The sequence below is a fragment of the Hemicordylus capensis genome, chromosome 4, assembly GCF_027244095.1.
Source record: "Hemicordylus capensis ecotype Gifberg chromosome 4, rHemCap1.1.pri, whole genome shotgun sequence".
In the NCBI taxonomy this organism is placed as follows: Eukaryota; Metazoa; Chordata; class Lepidosauria; order Squamata; family Cordylidae; genus Hemicordylus; species Hemicordylus capensis.
The window spans coordinates 322,329,375-322,350,957 of record NC_069660.1 but is presented as its reverse complement, the minus strand read 5'-3'; the positions used below and the strand labels follow the sequence as shown (position 1 = coordinate 322,350,957).

General features: G+C 50.2%; 1 protein-coding gene across 2 annotated transcripts; it reads left to right on the top strand.

Moving 5' to 3' along the window:
* Positions 1-14,974: 14,974 nt before the first annotated feature.
* On the top strand, positions 14,975-20,072 carry CCDC166 (coiled-coil domain containing 166). 2 transcript variants are annotated; one of them, XM_053248637.1, is made up of 2 exons: positions 14,975-15,112; positions 18,738-20,072. In XM_053248637.1, the coding sequence occupies exon 2, from the start codon at positions 18,806-18,808 to the stop codon at positions 19,862-19,864; it is 1,059 nt and encodes a 352-aa protein (XP_053104612.1). In that variant the 5' UTR covers positions 14,975-15,112; positions 18,738-18,805; the 3' UTR covers positions 19,865-20,072. The 2 variants fall into 2 exon arrangements, with proteins under 2 accessions (XP_053104612.1, XP_053104611.1); XM_053248636.1 differs by having other exon boundaries at positions 18,733-20,072.
* Positions 20,073-21,583: the final 1,511 nt, after the last annotated feature.

Below are 21,583 nucleotides of genomic sequence, written 5' to 3'. Positions count from 1 at the left end.
CCCATCCCTAACAAACAGGAAGTCCCTGTCCCTGACAAACACGAAGTCCATGTCCCTGACAAACGGGAAGGAGCAGTACCTAACAAACAGGAAGTCCCCATCCTTTATAAACAGGAAGTCCCCTTCCCTCAGAAACAGGAGGTCCCCGTCCCTCAGAAACAGGAAGTCCCCATCCCAAACAAACAGGAAGTCCCCATTCCTAACATACAGGAAGTCCCCATCCCGAACAAACAGGAAGTTCACGTCCCTAGCCAACAGGAAGTCCCAATCACAAACAAACAGGAAGTCCCAATAACTAACAAACAGGAAGTCCCAATCACTCAGAAACAGGAAGTCCCATGCCCTAAAAAACAGGAAGTCAAAGTCCCTAACAAACAGGAAGTCCCCGTCCCTAACAAAGAGGAAGTACCAGTACCTAACAAACAGGAAGTCCACATCCTTTTTAAACAGGAAGTCCCCTTCCCTCAGAAACAGGAGGTCCCCGTCCCTCAGAAACAGGAAGTCCCCATCCCGAACAAACAGGAAATCCCAATCTCTAACAAACAGGAAGTCCCCATTCCTAATGAACAGGAAGTCCCTGTCCCTGACAAACAGGAAGTCCCCGTCCCTAACAAACAGGAAGTCCGCATCCCTAACAAACAGGAAGTCCCCATTCCTAACAAACAGGAAGTCCCAATCACTCAGAAACAGGAAGTCCCCATGCCCTAACAAACAGGAAGTCTAAGTCCCTAACAAACAGGAAGTCCCCATCCCTAACAAACAGGAAGTCCCCGTCCCTGACAAACTGGAAGTCCCAGTCCCTAACATACTGGAAGTCCCCATCCCAAACAAACAGGAAGTCCACGTCCCTAACCAACAGGAAGTCCCCATCCCTAACAAACAGGAAGTCCCCATCCCGAACAAACAGGAAATCCCAATCCCTAACAAACAGGAAGTCCCCATTCCTAATAAACAGGAAGTCCCCGTCCCTGACAAACAGGAAGTCCCCATCCCTAACAAACAGGAAGTCCCATTCCCTGATAAACAGGAAGTCCCATTCCCTAACAAACAGGAAGTCCCCTTCCCTCAGAAAGAGTAGGTCCCCGTCCCTCAGAAACAGGAAGTCCCCATCCCAAACAAACAGGAAGTCCCCATTCCTAACATACAGGAAGTCCCCATCCCGAACAAACAGGAAGTTCACATCACTAGCCAACAGGAAGTCCCAATCCCTAACAAACAGGAAGTCCCCGTCCCTAACAAACAGGAAGACCCCATCCCTAACAAACAGGAAGTCCCAATAACTTGCAAACAGGAAGTCCCCGTCCCTGACAAACAGGAAGTCCCATGCCCTAAAAAACAGGAAGTAAAAGTCCCTAACAAACAGGAAGTCCCGATCCCTAACAAACAGGAAGTGCCTGTCCCTGACAAACAGGAAGTACCAGTACCAAACAAACAGGAAGTCCCCATCCCTAACAAACAGGAAGTCCCCATCCCGAACAAACAGGAAGTGCCAATCACTAACAAACAGGAAGTCCCATGCCGTAACAAACAGGAAGTCCCTGTCCCTGACAAACAGGAAGTCCCATTCCCTAACAAACAGGAAGTCCCCATCCCTAACAAACAGGAAGTCCCTGTCCATGACAAACAGGAAGTCCATGTCCCTGACAAACAGGAAGTACCAGTACCTAACAAACAGGAAGTCCCCATCCTTTATAAACAGGAAGTCCCCTTCCCTCAGAAACAGGAGGTCCCCGTCCCTCAGAAACAGGAAGTCCCCATCCCAAACAAACAGGAAGTCCCCATTCCTAACATACAGGAAGTCCCCATCCCGAACAAACAGGAAGTTCACGTCCCTAGCCAACAGGAAGTCCCAATCACAAACAAACAGGAAGTCCCCATCCCTAACAAACAGGAAGTCCCATGCCCTAAAAAACAGTAAGTCAAAGTCCCTAACAAACAGGACGTCCCCGTCCCTAACAAACAGGAAGTCCCTTTCCCTGACAAACAGGAAGTCCCTGTCCCTGACAAACAGGAAGTACCAGTACCTAACAAACAGGAAGTCCCCATCCTTTATAAACAGGAAGTCCCCTTCCCTCAGAAACAGGAGGTCCACGTCCCTCAGAAACAGGAAGTCCCCATCCCGAACAAACAGGAAATCCCAATCCCTAACAAACAGGAAGTCCCCATTCCTAATAAACAGGAAGTCCCTGTCCCTGACAAACAGGAAGTCCCCGTCCCTAACAAACAGGAAGTCCGCATCCCTAACAAACAGGAAGTCCCCATTCCTAACAAACAGGAAGTCCCAATCACTCAGAAACAGGAAGTCCCCATGCCCTAACAAACAGGAAGTCTAAGTCCCTAACAAACAGGAAGTCCCCATCCCTAACAAACAGGAAGTCCCTGTCCCTGACAAACTGGAAGTCCCAGTCCCTAACATACAGGAAGTCCCCATCCCAAACAAACAGGAAGTCCACGTCCCTAACCCACAGGAAGTCCCCATCCCTAACAAACAGGAAGTCCCCATCCCTAACAAACAGGAAGTCCCTGTCCCTGACAAACTGGAAGTCCCAGTCCCTAACATACAGGAAGTCCCCATCCCAAACAAACAGGAAGTCCACGTCCCTAACCCACAGGAAGTCCCCATCCCTAACAAACAGGAAGTCCCCATCGCGAACAAACAGGAAATCCCAATCCCTAACAAACAGGAAGTCCCCATTCCTAATAAACAGGAAGTCCCTGTCCCTGACAAACAGGAAGTCCCCATCCCTAACAAACAGGAACTCCCAATCACTAACAAACAGGAAGTCCCCATCCCTAACAAACAGGAAGTGTCTGTCCCTGACAAACAGGAAGTCCCATTCCCTAACAAACAGGAAGTGCCCGTCCCTGACAAACAGGAATTCCCTGTCCCTGACAAACAGGAAGTACCAGTACCTAACAAACAGGAAGTCCCCATCCCTAACAAACAGGAAGTCCAAATCCCTAACATACAGGAAGTCCCAATAACTAACAAACAGGAAGTCCCCATCCCTAACAAACAGGAAGTCCCCATCCCTAACAAACAGAAAGTCCCCGTTCCTAACAAACAGGAAGTCCCAATCACTAACAAACAGGAAGTCCCAATAACTAACAAACAGGAAGTCTAAGTCCCTAACAAACAGGAAGTCCCCATCCCTAACAAACAGGAAGTCCCCGTCCCTGACAAACAGGAAGTCCCAGTCCCTAACATACAGGAAGTCCCCATCCCCGACAAACAGGAAGTCCACGTCCCTAACCAACAGGAAGTCCCCATCCCTAACAAACAGGAAGTCCCCATCCCGAACAAACAGGAAATCCCAATCCCTAACAAACAGGAAGTCCCCATTCCTAATAAACAGGAAGTCCCTGTCCCTGACAAACAGGAAGTCCCCATCACTAACAAACAGGAAGTCCCCATCCCTAACAAACAGGAAGTCCCCATTCCTAACAAACAGGAAGTCCCAATCACTAACAAACAGGAAGTGTCTGTCCCTGACAAACAGGAAGTGTCTGTCCCTGACAAACAGGAAGTCCCATTCCCTAACAAACAGGAAGTCCCCGTCCCTGACAAACAGGAAGTCCCTGTCCCTGACAAACAGGAAGTACCAGTACCTAACAAACAAGAAGTCCCCATCCCTAACAAACAGGAAGTCCCCATCCCTAACATACAGGAAGTCCCCATCCCTAACAAACAGGAAGTCCCCATCCCTAACAAACAGGAAGTCCCCGTTCCTAACAAACAGGAAGTCCCCATCCCAAACAAACAGGAAGTCCCCATCCCAAACAAACAGGAAGTCCCCATCCCTAACAAACAGGAAGTGTCTGTCCCTGACAAACAGGAAGTACCACTACCTAACAAACAGGAAGTCCCCATCCCTAACAAACAGGAAGTCCACATCCCTAACATACAGGAAGTCCCAATAACTAACAAACAGGAAGTCCCCATCCCTAACAAACAGGAAGTCCCCGTCCCTAACAAACAGGAAGTCCCCGTCCCTAACAAACAGGAAGTCCCCATCCCTAACAAACAGGAAGTCCCAATATCTTACAAACAGGAAGTCCCCGTCCCTGACAAACAGGAAGTCCCATGCCCTAAAAAACAGGAAGTAAAAGTCCCTAACAAACAGGAAGTCCCCATCCCTAACAAACAGGAAGTCCCTGTACCTGACAAACAGGAAGTCCCTGACCCTGACAAACAGGAAGTCCCAGTACCAAACAAACAGGAAGTCCCCGACCCTAACATACAGGAAGTCCCAATAACTAGCAAACAGGAAGTCCCCATCCCAAACAAACAGGAAGTCCAAGTCCCTAAAAACCGGTCCCTAACAAACAGGAAGTCCCAATCTCTAACAAACAGGAAGTCCCAATCACTAACAAACAGGAAGTCCCAATAACTAACAAACAGGAAGTCCCCATCCCTAACAAACAGGAAGCCCCATGCCCTAAAAAACAGGAAGTCAAAGTCCCTAACAAACAGGAAGTCCCCATCCCTAACAAACAGGGAGTCCCTGTCCCTGACAAACAGGAAGTCCCCTTCCTTCAGAAACAGTAGGTCCCCGTCCCTCTGAAACAGGAAGTCCCAATCCCAAAAAAACACGAAGTCCCAGTTCCTAACATACAGGAATTCCACATCCCGAACAAACAGGAAGTTCACGTCCCTAACATACAGGAAGTCCCAATCCCTAAAAAACAGGAAGTCCCAATCACTAACAAACAGGAAGTCCCCGTCCCTAACAAACAGGAAGTCCCCGTTCCTAACAAACAGGAAGTCCCAATCACTAACAAACAGGAAGTGCCAATAACTAACAAACAGGAAGTCCCCGTCCCAAACAAACAGGAAGTCCCCATCCCTAACAAACAGGAAGTCCCCATCCCGAACAAACAGGAAGTCCCATTCCCTAACAAAAAGTAAGTCCCCGTCCCTGACAAACAGGAAGTCCCTGTCCCTGACAAACAGGAAGTACCAGTACCTAAAAAACAGGAAGTCCCCATCCCTAACAAACAGGAAGTCCACATCCCTAACATACAGGAAGTCCCAATAACTAACAAACAGGAAGTCCCCATCCCTAACAAACAGGAAGACCCCATCCCTAACAAACAGGAAGTCCCAATAACTTACAAACAGGAAGTCCCCGTCCCTGACAAACAGGAAGTCCCATGCCCTAAAAAACAGGAAGTAAAAGTCCCTAACAAACAGGAAGTCCCCATCCCTAACAAACAGGAAGTCCCTGTACCTGACAAAAAGGAAGTCCCAGTACCAAACAAACAGGAAGTCCCCGACCCTAACATACAGGAAGTCCCATTCCCTAACAAACAGGAAGTCCCCATCCCTAACAAACAGGAAGTCCCTTTCCCTGACAAACAGGAAGTCCCTGTCCCTGACAAACAGGAAGTACCAGTACCTAACAAACAGGAAGTCCCCATCCTTTATAAACAGGAAGTCCCCTTCCCTCAGAAACAGGAGGTCCCCGTAGCTCAGAAACAGGAAGTCCCCATGCCCTAACAAAGAGGAAGTCTAAGTCCCTAACAAACAGGAAGTCCCCATCCCTAACAAACAGGAAGTCCCTGTCCCTGACAAACAGGAAGTCCCAGTCCCTAACATACAGGAAGTCCCCATCCCCGACAAACAGGAAGTCCACGTCCCTAACCAACAGGAAGTCCCCATCCCTAACAAACAGGAAGTCCCCATCCCGAACAAACAGGAAATCCCAATCCCTAACAAACAGGAAGTCCCCATTCCTAATAAACAGGAAGTCCCCGTCCCTGACAAACAGGAAGTCCCCATCCCTAACAAACAGGAAGTCCCCATCCCTAACAAACAGGAAGTCCCCATTCCTAACAAACAGGAAGTCCCAATCACTAACAAACAGGAAGTCCCCATCCCTAACAAACAGGAAGTGTCTGTCCCTGACAAACAGGAAGTCCCATTCCCTAACAAACAGGAAGTCCCCGTCCCTGACAAACAGGAAGTCCCTGTCCCTGACAAACAGGAAGTACCAGTACCTAACAAACAAGAAGTCCCCATCCCTAACAAACAGGAAGTCCCCATCCCTAACATACAGGAAGTCCCCATTCCTAACAAACAGAAAGTCCCCATCCCTAACAAACAGGAAGTCCCCGTTCCTAACAAACAGGAAGTCCCAATCACTAACAAACAGGAAGTCCCAATAACTAACAAACAGGAAGTCCCCATCCCAAACAAACAGGAAGTCCCCATCCCTAACAAACAGGAAGTGTCTGTCCCTGACAAACAGGAAGTCCCATTCCCTAACAAACAGGAAGTCCCCGTCCCTGACAAACAGGAAGTCCCTGTCCCTGACAAACAGGAAGTACCACTACCTAACAAACAGGAAGTCCCCATCCCTAACAAACAGGAAGTCCCCATCCCTAACAAACAGGAAGTCTAAATCCCTAACAAACAGGAAGTCCCCATCCCTAACAAACAGGAAGTCCCCATCCCTAACAAACAGGAAGTCCCCATCCCTAACAAACAGGAAGTCCCCATCCCTAACAAACAGGAAGTCCCCGTCCATGACAAACAGGAAGTCCCAATCACTAACAAACAGGAAGTCCCAATCACTAACAAACAGGAAGTCCCCATCCCAAACAAACAGGAAGTCCCCATCCCTAACAAACAGGAAGTCCCCATCCTGAACAAACAGGAAGTCCCAATCACTAAAAAACAGGAAGTCCCCATCCCTAACAAACAGGAAGTGTCTGTCCCTGACAAACAGGAAGTCCCATTCCCTAACAAACAGAAAGTCCCCGTCCCTGACAAACAGGAAGTCCCTGTCCCTGACAAACAGGAAGTACCAGTACCTCACAAACAGGAAGTCCCCATCCCTAACAAACAGGAAGTCCCCATCCCTAACATACAGGAAGTCCCAATAACTAACAAACAGGAAGTCCCCGTCCCTAACAAACAGGAAGTCCCCGTCCCTAACAAACAGGAAGTCCCCGTTCCTAACAAACAGGAAGTCCCAATCACTAACAAACAGGAAGTCCCAATAACTAACAAACAGGAAGTCCCCATCCCAAACAAACAGGAAGTCCGCATCCCTAACAAACAGGAAGTCCCCATCCCATACAAACAGGAAGTCCCTATCCCTAACAAAAAGGAAGTCCCCATCCCTAACAAACAGGAAGTCCCTGTCCCTGACAAACAGGAAGTCCTATTCCCAGAGAAAGAGGAAGTCCCTCTCACTAAAAAACAGGAAGTCCCTGTTCCTAACAAAGAGAAAGTCCCAGTCTCTAACGAAGAGGAAGTCCCAGTCCATAACGTACAGGAAGTCCCCATCCCGAACAAACAGGAAGTCCACGTCCCAAAACAAACTGGAAGTCCCCATCCCAAACAAACAGGAAGTCCCCGTCCCTAACAAAAAGGAAGTACCCATCCCTAACAAACAGGAAGTCCCCATCCCTAACAAACAGGAAGTCCCCATCCCTAACAAACAGGAAGTCCCAATATCTTACAAACAGGAAGTCCCCGTCCCTGACAAACAGGAAGTCCCATGCCCTAAAAAACAGGAAGTAAAAGTCCCTAACAAACAGGAAGTCCCCATCCCTAACAAACAGGAAGTCCCTGTACCTGACAAACAGGAAGTCCCTGACCCTGACAAACAGGAAGTCCCAGTACCAAACAAACAGGAAGTCCCCGACCCTAACATACAGGAAGTCCCAATAACTAGCAAACAGGAAGTCCCCATCCCTAACAAACAGGAAGTCCAAGTCCCTAAAAACCGGAAGTCCCCGTCCCTGACAAACCGGAAGTCCCATTCCCTGATAAACAGGAAGTCCCATTCCCTAACAAACAGGAAGTCCCCTTCCCTCAGAAAGAGTAGGTCCCCGTCCGTCAGAAACAGGAAGTCCCCTTCCCAAACAAACAGGAAGTCCCCATTCCTAACATACAGGAAGTCCCCATCCCAAACAAACAGGAAGTTCACGTCACTAGCCAACAGGAAGTCCCAATCCCTAACAAACAGGAAGTCCCAATCCCTAACAAACAGGAAGTCCCAATCCCTAACAAACAGGAAGTCCCAATCACTAACAAACAGGAAGTTCCCATCCCTAACAAACAGGAAGCCCCATGCCCTAAAAAACAGGAAGTCAAAGTCCCTAACAAACAGGAAGTCCCCATCCCTAACAAACAGGGAGTCCCTGTCCCTGACAAACAGGAAGTCCCCTTCCTTCAGAAACAGTAGGTCCCCGTCCCTCTGAAACAGGAAGTCCCAATCCCAAAAAAACACGAAGTCCCAGTTCCTAACATACAGGAATTCCACATCCCGAACAAACAGGAAGTTCACGTCCCTAGCCAATAGTAAGTCCCCATCCCTAACAAACAGGAAGTCCCCATCTCTAACATACAGGAAATCCCAATCACTAACAAACAGGAAGTCCCAATCACTAACAAACAGGAAGTCCCCATCCCTAACAAACAGGAAGTCCCTGTCCCTGACAAACAGGAAGTCCCCATCCCTAACAAACAGGAAGTCCCTGTCCCTGACAAACAGGATCTCCCTGTCCCTGACAAACAGGAAGTCCCATTGCCTGATAAACAGGAAGTCCCAGTACCTAAAAAACAGGAAGTCCTTGTCACTAAAAAAAAAAAGACCCAGTCCCTAACAAAGAGGAAGTACCATTCCCTAACAAACACGAAGTCACAGACCCTAACAAACAGGAAGTTCCAGTCCCTAACAAACAGGCAGTCCCCATCCCTAACAAACAGGAAGTCCCATGCCCTAAAAAAGAGGAAGTCAATGTCCCTAACAAATAGGAAGTTCCCATCCCTAACAAGCAGGAAGTCCCCATCCCTAACAAACAGGAAGTCCCCATCCCTAACAAACAGGAAGTCCCCATCCCTAACAAACAGGAAGTCCCTGTCCCTGACAAACAGGAACTGCCTGTCCCTGAAAAACACGAAGTCCCATTCCCTGATAAACAGGAAGTGCCAGTACCTAACAAACAGGAGGTCCCTGTCACTAAATAACAGGAAGTCCCAGTCCTTAACAAACAGGAAGTCCCCATCCCAAACAAACAGGAAGTCCCTTTTCCTAACATACAGGAAGTCCCCATCCCGAACAAACAGGAAGTCCCCGTCCCTGACAAAAAGGAAGTCCCATTCACTGACAAACAGGAAGTCCCCATCCCAAACAAACAGGAAGTTCCAGTTCCGAACATACAGGAAGTCCCCATCCAGAAAAAACAGGAAGATCAATTCCCTAGCCAAAAGAAAGTCCCCATTCCGAACAAACAGGAAGTCCCAATCCCTAACAAACAGGAAGTCCCCATCACTAACAAACAGGAAGTCCCAATAACTAACAAACAGGAAGTCCCATTCCCTAACAAACAGGAAGTCCCATTCCCTAACCAACAGGAAGTCCCCGGCCCTAACAAACAGGAAGTCCCCGTCCCTAACAAACAGGAAGTCCCCGTCCCTAACAAACAGGAAGTCCGAATCCCTAACAAACAGGAAGACCCATTCCCTTACAAACAGGAAGTTCCATTCCCTAACAAGCAGGAAGTTCCATTCCCTATTAAACAGGAAGTCCCAGTCCCTAACAAACAGGAAGCCCCCGTCCCTCACAAACAGGAAGTACCCGTCCCAAATAAACAGGAAGTCCCATTCCCTTACAAACAGGAAGTTCCATTCCCTAACAAGCAGGAAGTTCCATTCCCTATTAAACAGGAAGTCCCAGTCCCTAACAAACAGGATGTCCCTGTCCCTAACAAACAGGATGTCCCTGTCCCTAACAAACAAAACGTTCCCGTCCATAACAAACAGGAAGTCCCCATCCCTAACAAACAGGAAGGCCCCTTCCCTAACAAACAGGAAGTCCCCATCCCTAACAAACAGGAAGTCCCCATCCCTAACAAACAGTTAGTCCCCATCCCTAACAAACAGGACGTCCCAGTCCTCAACATTAAGGAAGTCCCCAGACCTAAAAAAAAGGAAGTCCCCGTCCCAAACAAACAGCAAGTCCCAGTCCCTAACAAACAGTAAATCCCCGTCCCTGACAAACAGGAAGTCCCCGTCCATGACAAACAGGAAGTCCCCGTCCATGACAAACAGGAAGTCCCCGTCCATGACAAACAGGAAGTCCCCGTCCCTGACAATCAGGAAGTCCCCGTCCCTGGCAATCCGGAAGTCCCCGTCCCTGACAATCAGGAAGTCCTCGTCCCTGACAATCAGGAAGTCCCCTTTCCTGACAATCAGGAAGTCCCCATTCCCAAACAAAGAGGAAGTCCCCGTCCCTAACAAACAGGAAGTCCCCATCCCAAAACAACAGGAAGTCCCAGTCCCTAAAAAAAAGGAAATCCCATTCCCTTACAAACAGGAAGTCCCAGTCCATAACAAAAAGGAAGTCCCAGTCAATAACAAACAGGAAGTCCCAGTCCCTGATGAACAGGAAGTCCCTGTCACTAACAAACAGGAAGTCCCAATACCTGACAAACAGGAAGTCCCAATACCTGACAAACAGGAAGTCCCATTCCATAACAAACAGGAAGTCCCCATCCCTAAGAAACAGAAAGTCCCAATAAGTAACAAACAGGAAGTCCCCATCCCTGACAAACAGGAAGTCCCCATCCCTGACAAACAGGAAGTCCCATTCCCTGACAAACAGGAAGTCCCATTCCCTGACAAACAGGAAGTCCCTTTCCCAAAGAAATAGGAAGTCCCCGTCCCTAACAAACAGGAAGTCCCTGTCCCTCAGAAACAGGAAGTCCCCGTCCCTAACTAACAGGAAGACCCAGTCCCAAACAAACAGGAAGTACCAGTACCTAACAAACAGGAAGTCCCAATCTCTGACAAACACGAAGTCCCCAACCGTAATAAAGAGGAAGTTCCAATCACTAACAAACAGGAAGTCCCAATCACTAACAAACAGGAAGTCCTTTTCCCTAGGAAACAGGAAGTCCTTTCCCCTAACAAACAGGAAGTCACAATAACTAACAAATAGGAAGTGCCCATCACTTACAAACAGGAAGTTCCAGTCCCTAACAAACAGGAAGTCCCTGTCACTAACAAACAGAAAGTCTGATTCCCTGACAAACAGGAAGTCCCTTTCCCTGACAAACAGGTAGTCACTTTCCCTAAGAAAGAGGAAGTCCCCGTCCCTAACAAAGAGGAAGTCCCAGTCCCTAACAAACAGGAAGTATCTTTCCCGAACAATCAGGAAGTACCTGTCACTAACAAACAGGAAGTTCCAATCCGTGACAAGCAGGAAGTCCCAGTCCTTAACAAACAGGAAGTCCCTTTCCCTCACAAACAGGAAGTCTCTGTCCCTCAGAAACAGGAAGACCCAGTCCCTAACGAACAGGAAGTCTCCATCCCTAACAAACACGAAGTCCCCATCCCTAAGAAACAGGAAGTGCCAATCATTACTAAACAGGAAGTCCCAATATTGAACAAACAGGAAGTCCCATTCCCTAGCAAATAGAAAGTCCCCATCCCCAACATACAGGAAGTCCCCATCCCTAAGAAACAGGAAGTCCCCAAAACTAACAAACAGGAAGTCCCCGTCCCTGACAAACCTGAAGTCCCCATCCCTGACAATCAGGAAGCCCCAATCCCTAACAAACAGGAAGTCCCATTCCTAACAAACAGGAAGTCCCCATTCCTAACAAAGAAAGGATGGCTGTCCCGCCACTTCCTAAGGGAAGACTGGCCTTACCTAGGCTCTCAGTTGTGTAGGCAGTAGCCTTCACCGTGCACAGCTGGGGGCGCCTGGCTCTAGGCGGGCGAGACAGCAACAGCTCCGGAGCCAACAGCCGAAGCGCACAGGAGAGCAGAAGGAGGCAGGGGATGGGCAGAGGTGAGGACTACATGCCTTCACCCCTTCTTGGGAAGAGATGGCGTGGGCCATGGGGCAAAGCGTGGAGTGGAGGACAACTGCCCCAGCTTGGTGGAGACGGAGAGGGGGAAGAAGCGGAAGGAGGGGAGGGGAGAGGAAGGGCTGAGCAAGCGACTTTTGTCCAGGAGGCCCTTTGTTACTTGGAGCACTGGCAGATCGGGGTGGAAGTTCTATGTCACCCAGATTGGCACCCGGGCAAGGGACCTCCGTTGCCCGGGAGAGCCAAGCTGAATGCCCTGCAGGTCAAGAATGGGCAGCTCAGAGTCCTACTCAAGACCTTGTGGGCAAAAGTGATGGAAGAGTTTTTTGCAGGGGAGGGCAGCCACGAGGTTGTTGGTGGCGATGGAGGGCACTGGAGCATTGGAGAGGGGGCAAGAAGGCCAGTGGGTGGGCATCAGCCACCCTTCACCTGAGAAGATCTTTCGGAAGTTCCCCAGGAAAACTATGCCCAATCTCCCTTACTGCCACTGGGAGACCCATTAGTGCTTCTTTCATGGGCTGGAGCTGGCAGGGGCGAGGTACGAAGTGCAAGGCGTGGGGCAGAATGCAGGCTTTGTGGTAAGGGAAACCTCCCGCCCGTACCAAAGGACCCAATGGAACACTTGTTGGAGCATTGTGCAGCAGTGGTCTCTCTGAGGAGGGCACTGGCCAGGGCTCTCCATTGGCCGGAGCTGGACGAGTTCCCCCCAGGGCCCCCACGGTGGAGGAGTTTGCAGTGAGTGGTGTTGGCCATGCCTCCAGGAGAGGTGCTCGACTGGGAGAGTTCCTCTGAAGAAGGGAGGTCAGGAGAGAAGGTGCTTGCTTGGGGGCGAGAGCAGTCCACAGGAGGAGGTGGGTGTTGCCGGACCAGGTGGTACAAGTGGTCTTTTTGCAGTTCCTGGATATTTTGTGGGAGAATTGGCTGCAAAGGATCCCTGACAGTCGTCCAGAGCAACCAAGTGCTACCCAGTGCAGAGGGGGCCCAGTGGGTCTTGAAGAGGCTGCGTCAATTCACACAAGGAGAACAACACTTTACGAAGCCTGAATTCTGAGAGAAGCGTTGGGGATGGATGAGGGATGTGTCATGTGCTATCACCTGAACACTGAAGGGGCCGCGAGTGTGGAATTGCTTCTAACTTGTACCATGAGCATGTGTAGTATTTGCATTGCATTGTGTGACAATATAGTCTGGACTTGTTTGTATTGTGGTGTAGCATCCTCCGCATTTGGGGAGGCTGACAGAGGTGCGCGGTGGGGAGTAAGAGGCGTTTTTGAAGGCCCCCCTGAGGGTCCCTGAGTTCTGCTGGGCAGTGTTAGGAAGTGCTGGAAAGAGTGGAGGATGTGAGAGAGATGGAGGCCCTTGAGTGGGTTTTAAGTACTTTGCATGTTATTCATTATATGTTATGCATTCTGTGTTACACATTATAATCTTTAGGTACATATAGGTTTTTATATTTACCTGCTATCATGTTTTTTATATTAGTAGAGGATTTTAAGATACTTTGCTTGTATTATGTATTTATATCATAAATTATCATGTAATAAAAAGAGGTATGTACCCATTGTGGGTAAGTTTCCTCTCAGGGTGTGGTTGTAGCCTTCGGGGCACGTGACTCTCCCTGCGTAGATGGCCACACCTTTGGTGGGACCTCTACAGTAAAGGTTTAAATAAACTAACGCCCACCCTGACCCCTGGAATACTGTGTACAATTCTGGTCACCACATCTAAAAAAGGACATTGTAGAACTGGAAAAGGTGCAGAAGAGGGCAAACAAGATGATCAGGGGCCTAGAGCACCTTTCTTATGAGGCAAGGCTACAACGCCTGGGACCTTTTAGTTTAGAAAAAAGACGACAGTGGGAACACATGATAGAGATCTATAAAATCATGCATGGTGTGGAGAAAGTGGAGAGAGAGAAATTCTTCTCCCTCTCACATAACACTAGAACCAGGGGTCATCCCATGAAACTGATTACCAAGGAATTTGGGTCCAACAAACAGAGGTACTTTTTCACACAATGCATAATCAACTTGTGGAATTCTCTGCCACCAGATGTGGTGTTGGCTACTAGTTTGGATGGCTTGAAGAGGGGTTTGGATAACTTCATGGAGAGGTCTATCAATGGCTCCTAGTCAGAGGGCTATAGGCCACCTCCAGCCTCAGAGGCACGATGCCTCTCGATACCAGTTGTAGGGGAGTAACAACAGAAGAGAGGGCATGCCCTCAACTCCTGCCTGTGGGCTTCCAGCGGCATCTGGTGGGCCACTGTGTGAAACAGGATGCTGGACTAGTTGGGTCTGATCCTAAGTTTTGATGCTAGGTCCGTTTGGATGCATTTTGATCACATTTCATTTCTTCCTTATGCTCATTTGGTTGCTGTTGTTGTACTAAACTTTTCAAGGGAACTATTGGTTTAAAACGGAACTATTTTCAAAGTAAAATTTCTTGTTTATATTTTAAAAACCATAGCTTCTGTCTGTCTTCTCCACCCCATGCGTAAAGCCTTTACCACTCTACTATATATTTTGACACAACAGAGGTTTGGAAGGCTGTTGTAGTAGACTCAGCCAGAGAAAGCCTAAAAGTCTACTTGGTGGAAGGCAGTGGTTAAGTTACAGGGCTGGCTGAGACTGGGCTGTGACAAGTGGTAGCAGCACGGGACGGATCCGTGACAGTAGCATACAACCCTCAGAGGGATGGTTCCTCGTCCCAAACATCCCTCCGCAGTTCCATGTAGCAAGCATGCCAGACAGCTTGCCTTTGCTTAGTCAACCCCCTTCCAAAGCGTCAAGGTGGCTCACAATGTGAAAACAAATTTCTCATGGCTTGTATGCTTACAAATACTCAAGGAGGGCTCATCTTTGGCCATCCAGCTGCCTTTGGACTACAGCTCCCATCACCCCCAGCCACAGTGGCCAATAGCCAGGTATGCTGGGAGTTGTAGGAAGGCCAGAGTTGTGCAGCCCTGTGCTTAAGGTAGGAAACAAATATCCCAGATAAACAGACTACATGGAGCCCCTGGTGTGTCAAAGCCCTTGTCTGGCGATGGGCTCTGGAGATGTCTGTAGTGGGCCCCAAGAGAGCCAGTGGGGCTTCCGATGCCCAGGCATTCCGTTGCCATGGCAGCACACAGCTTTCCAAAGATGCCAGCAGCCTGGGGGATAACAGTCCTGCCTTGGCATTTTCCTCAGCCTTGGTTAGAGCTTTACAGTGAACAAGTTAGCTGACAGATAAAGGAAGCTGTGGAAAAACCAGACTGGGGACAGATCCACAGATTTGTTAGGTGAGTGGATGGCATCTCCCTCAGGCCCAGAAAAATGGGGAAGTGCCTTCCCTTCCCACCTGGTAAGACCTGGGTAATTGCACCACACCCACCCTGGAAACTCAGCCAGCGCTGCTCATCACAGTTCCCACCCCTACCCCTCCATGCCAGTTCTGTCAAACCTCCTTGGCTCCCCAAGTGGTCTCCAGCCTGGACTCCCCCCCCACTTCACAGCTGCCATGTTGCTCCTCCTGCCACACACCCAAACAAGCAATGAAGAAGGAAAAAATTCCTGCCGTGACTAAGAAAAACAAAAGTTCATGTGATAAGAAACCCAAACATGAAAACTGTAGGTCTGCATAGAAAATATGTATATAGAAATGAGAAAGCAGAAATAAATCACACACACACACACACACACACACACACACACATATATATACACACACACACACACACACACACACACACACACACACACAAATGAAGAGCCCATAATAATTAACCAGTAACATAAATAACCAATCGTTATGAAACTAAACAGGATGATACCATACAAATAATATATACAGAAAACTAATATGTGATGCAGGATACCAAAAATGCCTTCTCATATAGCTGAACGCACCAATAATAACATCCAACATCTCCAACAGTGCTCCAACATCTTGAGCTGTTCCTGAAGCCATGGTTTCATTTAGCATTTGAACTGAAGCATTTTTGGAAGGGTGATATAGAAATTGAATGAATGAATGAATGAATGAATGATGGCTGTGAAGTGCCTCAGGAGCATCTGGAGGCAAGCAGGAGAGACTCCAGGGCTGATAGCAATAGCAATAGCAATAGCACTTACATTTATATACCTCTCTATAGCCGGAGCTCTCTAAGCGGTTTACAATGATTTTAGCATATTGCCCCCCAACATTCTGGGTACTCATTTTACCGACCTCGGAAGGATGGAAGGCTGAGTCAACCTTGAGCCCCTGGTCAGGATTGAACTTGTAACCTTCTGGTTACAGGGCGGCAGTTTTACCACTGCGCCACCAGGGGCTAGAAAGCTGCAAGGTACTGTCAAGACTCGGAGAGTGGGGAGCTGTGCAGGATCACTCCTATAACCTCAACTAGAGACTAACAAAAACAGACTTTAACTCAACATGACAACTTGTCTGAGCACTACTGAGTTATTTATATACACAGGCAGCTTTCCTGTCCCAAAAGGCCCTTAAGGAGATGTACAACACATGGTGATGATGGACATAAAAGGACCTTGCTGATCAGACCCAAGTGGGTCCACCTAGTCCAGGCAGCATCCTGTTTCCCACCGGGGCCAACCAGGTGCCCCAAGGGGAAGCCAGAAGCCAGACATGCAGGCAACCACAGCCCTCTCCTGCCTTTGCTCCCTGTAGCTGAGATTCAGAAGCATATTCCCTCTGAACCTGGAAGTAGCAAATAGCTCTCCTGACTAATAGTGGTGTGCACAAAATCAGTTTGCACAGTTCGATTAGAGTCTGGACTGGACTCGAACTGAACTGGACATATTCAGTTCTGTGGCACCAAAACACTCTCCCACCCCAGCCTGGCTCTAATTTGAGCCAGTTCGGGTTTGGGGACTCTAAATGTAAAAACACACAACAAATTAACTCACTGCCGCAGGTCTGGTGGCCTCGGGGGGTGTTGGCACAGCTGTGGGGATGTGTGTGTCTCCTTAGTCCCCCTCTCCACCAGCTGGTCTTCCCCCAGTCCTGCAAGGGCTGTTTGGGGCCATTGTGGCCCTTTTCCTGGTGGTGGTGGCCATTTTGGAGGCTGCCATGCATGCTCCCTGGCCATTTGTGTGGCCTAGGTAATGATGGACCCAAATGGCCCTTGCAGGACCAGGGGGCTGGTGGGGGTAGAGGGAGACTAAGGAGACCCCCCATGGCCACGCCAGCACTCCCTGAAGCTGCCTGACCCACACCTCTGCAGCAGTGAGTATTAAAAAATTTTTTTTTAAGAACCGGCCCCAAGCCACCTGGGGTGTGTATGTGTTTCGGCTCGATGTTGAGCCAAACTGGGCATTGATTCTACACTGTGTGAACAAGGCCTTTTGTTTGTCCTGGGTCTCCTGCCAGCCAGTTTATGGTTGTGAGAGGAGGAGGAAAACTCCTATCCACTTTCTCCGCATCATGCACAGTTTTATAATTCTCCAGCATGTGCCCCCTCCACTGAGTGACTTGGTTTGCACTTAAAACACGGCTGCCTTTCCTCACAAGGAAGGTGCTCCAGCTCCCTGCTCATCTTGGTCGCCCTCTTTGGCACCTTTTCTAGCTCTCCATTGTTGAGATGTGGGGACCAGAACTGCAGACCATGTTGAGTGCGAATTGTAATATTAGCAGTCCTCATTTTTATTCATTTCCTAGTGGAAGCCTAGCATGGAGGGTGCCCTTTTCAACATTTTCACTGGCCTATTCACTATGCCCCCCAGGAGCTCTCTCCTGCTTAGTTATAGTAACAACAACATTAATGGAAGAAATCAAGAGATCATTAAGAAGAAATCAAAATGAAGCATTACAATTGCATAATTATGTCTCTTTTAAACAGCAAAACAAGTGAGCAGCAGAAGGAACAGCTGTTACAAACCAAAGAAATGATTAAGCAGCCCAGTTCTGATTGACTGCTGAAATGCAGCATGTGTGTGTGTGTGTGTGTGTGTGTGTGTGTGTGTGTATTGGGGGGGGGGCAAATGGGTCTCCCGCAGCAGGGAGAGGTTCTGCCATTTCATCCCACAAGCAAAGAGGACTTGTCCCATGTCTCCACCAGCTGCATCTCAGGCAATGACGACCCTGAGAGGAGGGGAGGTGCCTGTGTGTGTGTGTGTGTGTGGGTGGGTGGGTCCTTTAAATGCCCTGATACCAATTCCCAAGTCAGGGGGACTAGACTTGAAGACCAACTGGGCTGGAGGCGGCCAATCCATTCAGGCAACACATAGGCTGCCTCCAGGCTTGGAGGCAGAAAACCTCCCAATCCCCCTTTCAGGGTAGTCACAGTGGGATAGAGAGGGGCAACGCCTTCCCCTCTTGCCCGTGGGCTTCCCAGAGGCATCAGGTGGGCCATTGTGTGAAGCAGGATGCTGGACTAGTTAGGGCTTGCACCTGTTCCAGAAGGGCTCTTCTTGTCTGCAACATTGCATACCAGATAGCACAACACTAACCCTGCTCAACAGCAAGAGAACACCCCTACCTTCACCTTGCTCAGATTTGAAAAGGAGAAAGACAAAGCAGAAAGGAAGCGGATCAGGGGAGCATGGTAGGGAGACACTCTAGACCACCCCTCTCCTCTCTTGCCCTTCCTCTTCGTCTCCTCCTCCTTTTTGAATGGATGATGGCGCAAGCACTCCCTGGTCAAACCAGGGGCCATGGGAGCCATCTAGTGCCCCACCTCAAGCGCCTGTCTTGGACCACTCCTGGATGCAACCCACCCTGGCTGGAGACCAGAGCTTGTATGTTGGGGCGGTGGAGGGGAGATGCACAAGTCCTTTCCCCAAGACAAGCCCTCACCTGAGCAGGGGGCAAATGCCTCCACCACAATTTCTTCCATCCTCCCAGAATGTGGCCCCATTTCTCCTCCTCACTCAAGAGTCTCTTTCTTCTTGCAACCCCACATAGGACAGACGGCCACTGGGGCACATCCCATCCTCTTTACATTGGCTGGTGCTCGAAAGCCACCACTTAGTACAACATGGCAAGATCACCAAAGAAAAAAACCCCAAAGGGCAAGAAAGGCAAGAAAGGCAAGAAAGTCAAGAAAAAGGACGCAGACAAAGTCATTATTGCTCCGTACGTCAGTGAGAAGGAGAAGTACCTGCTGAAGGAATATGCCACCCTGACAGAGCACGTCCAGACCTACACGCAGCGGGTGCGACACTTCCAGTGGGAAAACGAGTTCCTGGACAAGGAGGCCCAGCAAATCCGAGACATCAGCAAAGCCTACCTCTCCTACTTGCTCAAGCGCACCCTCCGATGCCAGAATGCCATCATCTCCTTGAATGACCAGAACCGCTCAGACCTAGCCCAGATCCGGAAGCAGAAGTTATTGCTGACTGCACAGTACGCAAGCCAGGGGAGGGTGGTGCGGACCCAGCTGATGGAGAGGGAGGCAAATTTCTCCCTCCTGAACAAGGAAGTGGAAGCCATGCAGCCCTTGAGAGACCTGCAGTTGGAGCAACTGGCCCGGATCCGGGAGCTGGAAAAGGAGCTGCTGGTCATGAAAGTCCAGCACACGGACCAGATGCACAAGGTCAAGAGCCGGTTCCTCCAGCAGAAGGCAGACTACGAGTGGGAGGCTCAGCAGAAACTCCAAGCGCTGGCCAAACTGGCAGAGAAGGAGGCTGTGCGGGTTCTCATCCAGCACACCAAGCAAGTGAAAGCAGACAACTGGCGGCTGCGCCATGAGCTGCTGAACTTCATGAGGAGAGCCGAAGTCCTGAAGGGCCTCCTGCTGCAGCTGAGAGGGCAGCAGCAAGAGCTCCTGCGGGAGCACCAACACAGCCAAGACCTGGCCCGCATGCGCCACTGGCTGAGGCAGCGCCAGGCTTGCCTGCACCTCACCCCGGGCCAGGCATTCAGGTGCAGCCCGTTAACCAAGCGCAGGCTACGCTCCTCTCCAGCCACGTGTGCCAAGGCCCCCAGGTCAGCCACAAGCAGTTCTGATGGAGAAGGCTCCTTGCCACCTGCTAGCATTCCGGAGCTGGGGAGTGGGAAGCCAGCTGGGTCTGCTAGCAGAGAGTCTCTGGCATGAATGCCATCGAGAGCAGGGGCGGCGCTTGCAGTGGGGGGTGCCTTGCCAGTGGCATGCTGAGGAGTGACTGCCCGGGCAGAGTTGAGCACCTGCTGCAACCTCCACTCAGCTAAGGAGGCCAAGGGGTGGGCGGCGGGGGGGTGGCTGGCACCTCCAGGGTATGCTGCCTTGGGCCGCTCTCACCGCTGGATGGGAGCGGCACACACACTCACCCCGCACCCCCCCCCCCGTAATAAAGTTTGTCATCCAAGTATGCTGGCATTCAGCCTGTGAATTTAGCCCAGTCCTCAATCCCAGCCTCCAGGGATGAGGGCAGGGGGAGGGATCCCATGTGGCCGTGAGTGGCTGTACGTGGCGGCAGCTGCGCCTCTGCTGCCACCTCCGCAAGCCCACGGCCAAGCTGGCTCCAGGCCCTGGCGTGACAGGCACATGCCCCACAGCTGCTGCACTCCTGTGGTCCAGAGACAACTCGCAGGGATCACTGGACAGGGACAGAACAAGCAGGAGCCCAGCTAGGCAGGGCCCACCACGACCACAGTCTCTCCAGGAAAGGGCTCAGGAGCTGTGCTCCTTTTAAGGCAGGCACACTCGTTTCTTGAGGTCCACTCAGTTAATCTTAGATCCCACTCAGATTGAATCAGGAAGGCCCCACTCTGAATGCACATGTGCGCACACACTGCCACCCAAAACAAAACTTATTCCTCACAGAGATGAAAAAAATCGGAGGGGACGCTTCTCCGGAGGGTTGGCGGCTGCAGCAGCAGCTCATTTGCCCCAGATATTATTTTTATGACTTATATAGCACTCTCCGCCGCATACCTGAAACTTTACAACAGACAAGAGGCCAGACCCCTGCTCCGAGGGGTGCACAGTCGGCAATCTTGGATCTCAGCTCTGTCACGTGCATGTTCTGTGGCGCAGTTGCCGGGGGGGGGGGTGCACGCAGGTGAGCCGGCAGTTCCAAGTAGGAGGTGCGACCAGGGGAGGAGGGCTGGAGATGGCCAAGGGGGCTGGAGTGGGCCAGGGCCAAGCCAGGAAGGCCACCAGCAGCAGGTGCTAGCACACCCCAGAAACAGACAGGAAGTCCTAAACCTAGCCGGGGAGAGAGGCAAGACCGAGGGCTGGAGGAGACCACAGAGGTCCGGTGGGGATAAGGCTACTGGAGCCCAGGCGAGAGGCTATGAGGGGGCATCCACTCATGTTTTTGCCAAGGAGGGAAGGTCCATGTCCTTGTGCTATTGTGAAGGGAGATGACTTGGCAACTGCCGGAAGATGGGGAATAAAGGCGAGCCCAAGGAAAAGCCACAAGAGCCAGCGTGGTGTAGTGGTTAGAGTGCTGGACTAGGAACGGAGAGACCCGAGTTCAAATCCCCATTCAGCCATGAGACTTGCTGGGTGCCTCTTGGCCAGTCACTTCTCTCTCAGCCTAGCCTACTTCACAGGGTTGTTGTGAGGAGAAACTTAAGTATGACATACACCACTCTGGGCTCCGTGGAGGAAGAGCGGGATATACAATGTTAATAAATAAATAAATAACGGCTTTGAGCCTGCTCTCCAGGTGGATGCAATGCTGGGCAGGATCCAGCCTTCAGAAGTCATGACGGAGGAGTGGATGACAAAGGTGGAATATAGGATGCCTCAATACCAGTTGCAGGGGAGCAACAGCAGGACAGAGGGCATGCCCTCACCTCTTGCCTGGGGGCTTCCAAAAGGATCTGG

What these genes read in the sequence shown, in the direction of transcription:
- CCDC166 (XM_053248637.1), top strand. Translation starts at nt 18,806, where the DNA reads ATGGCAAGATCACCAAAGAAAAAAACCCCAAAGGGCAAGAAAGGCAAG.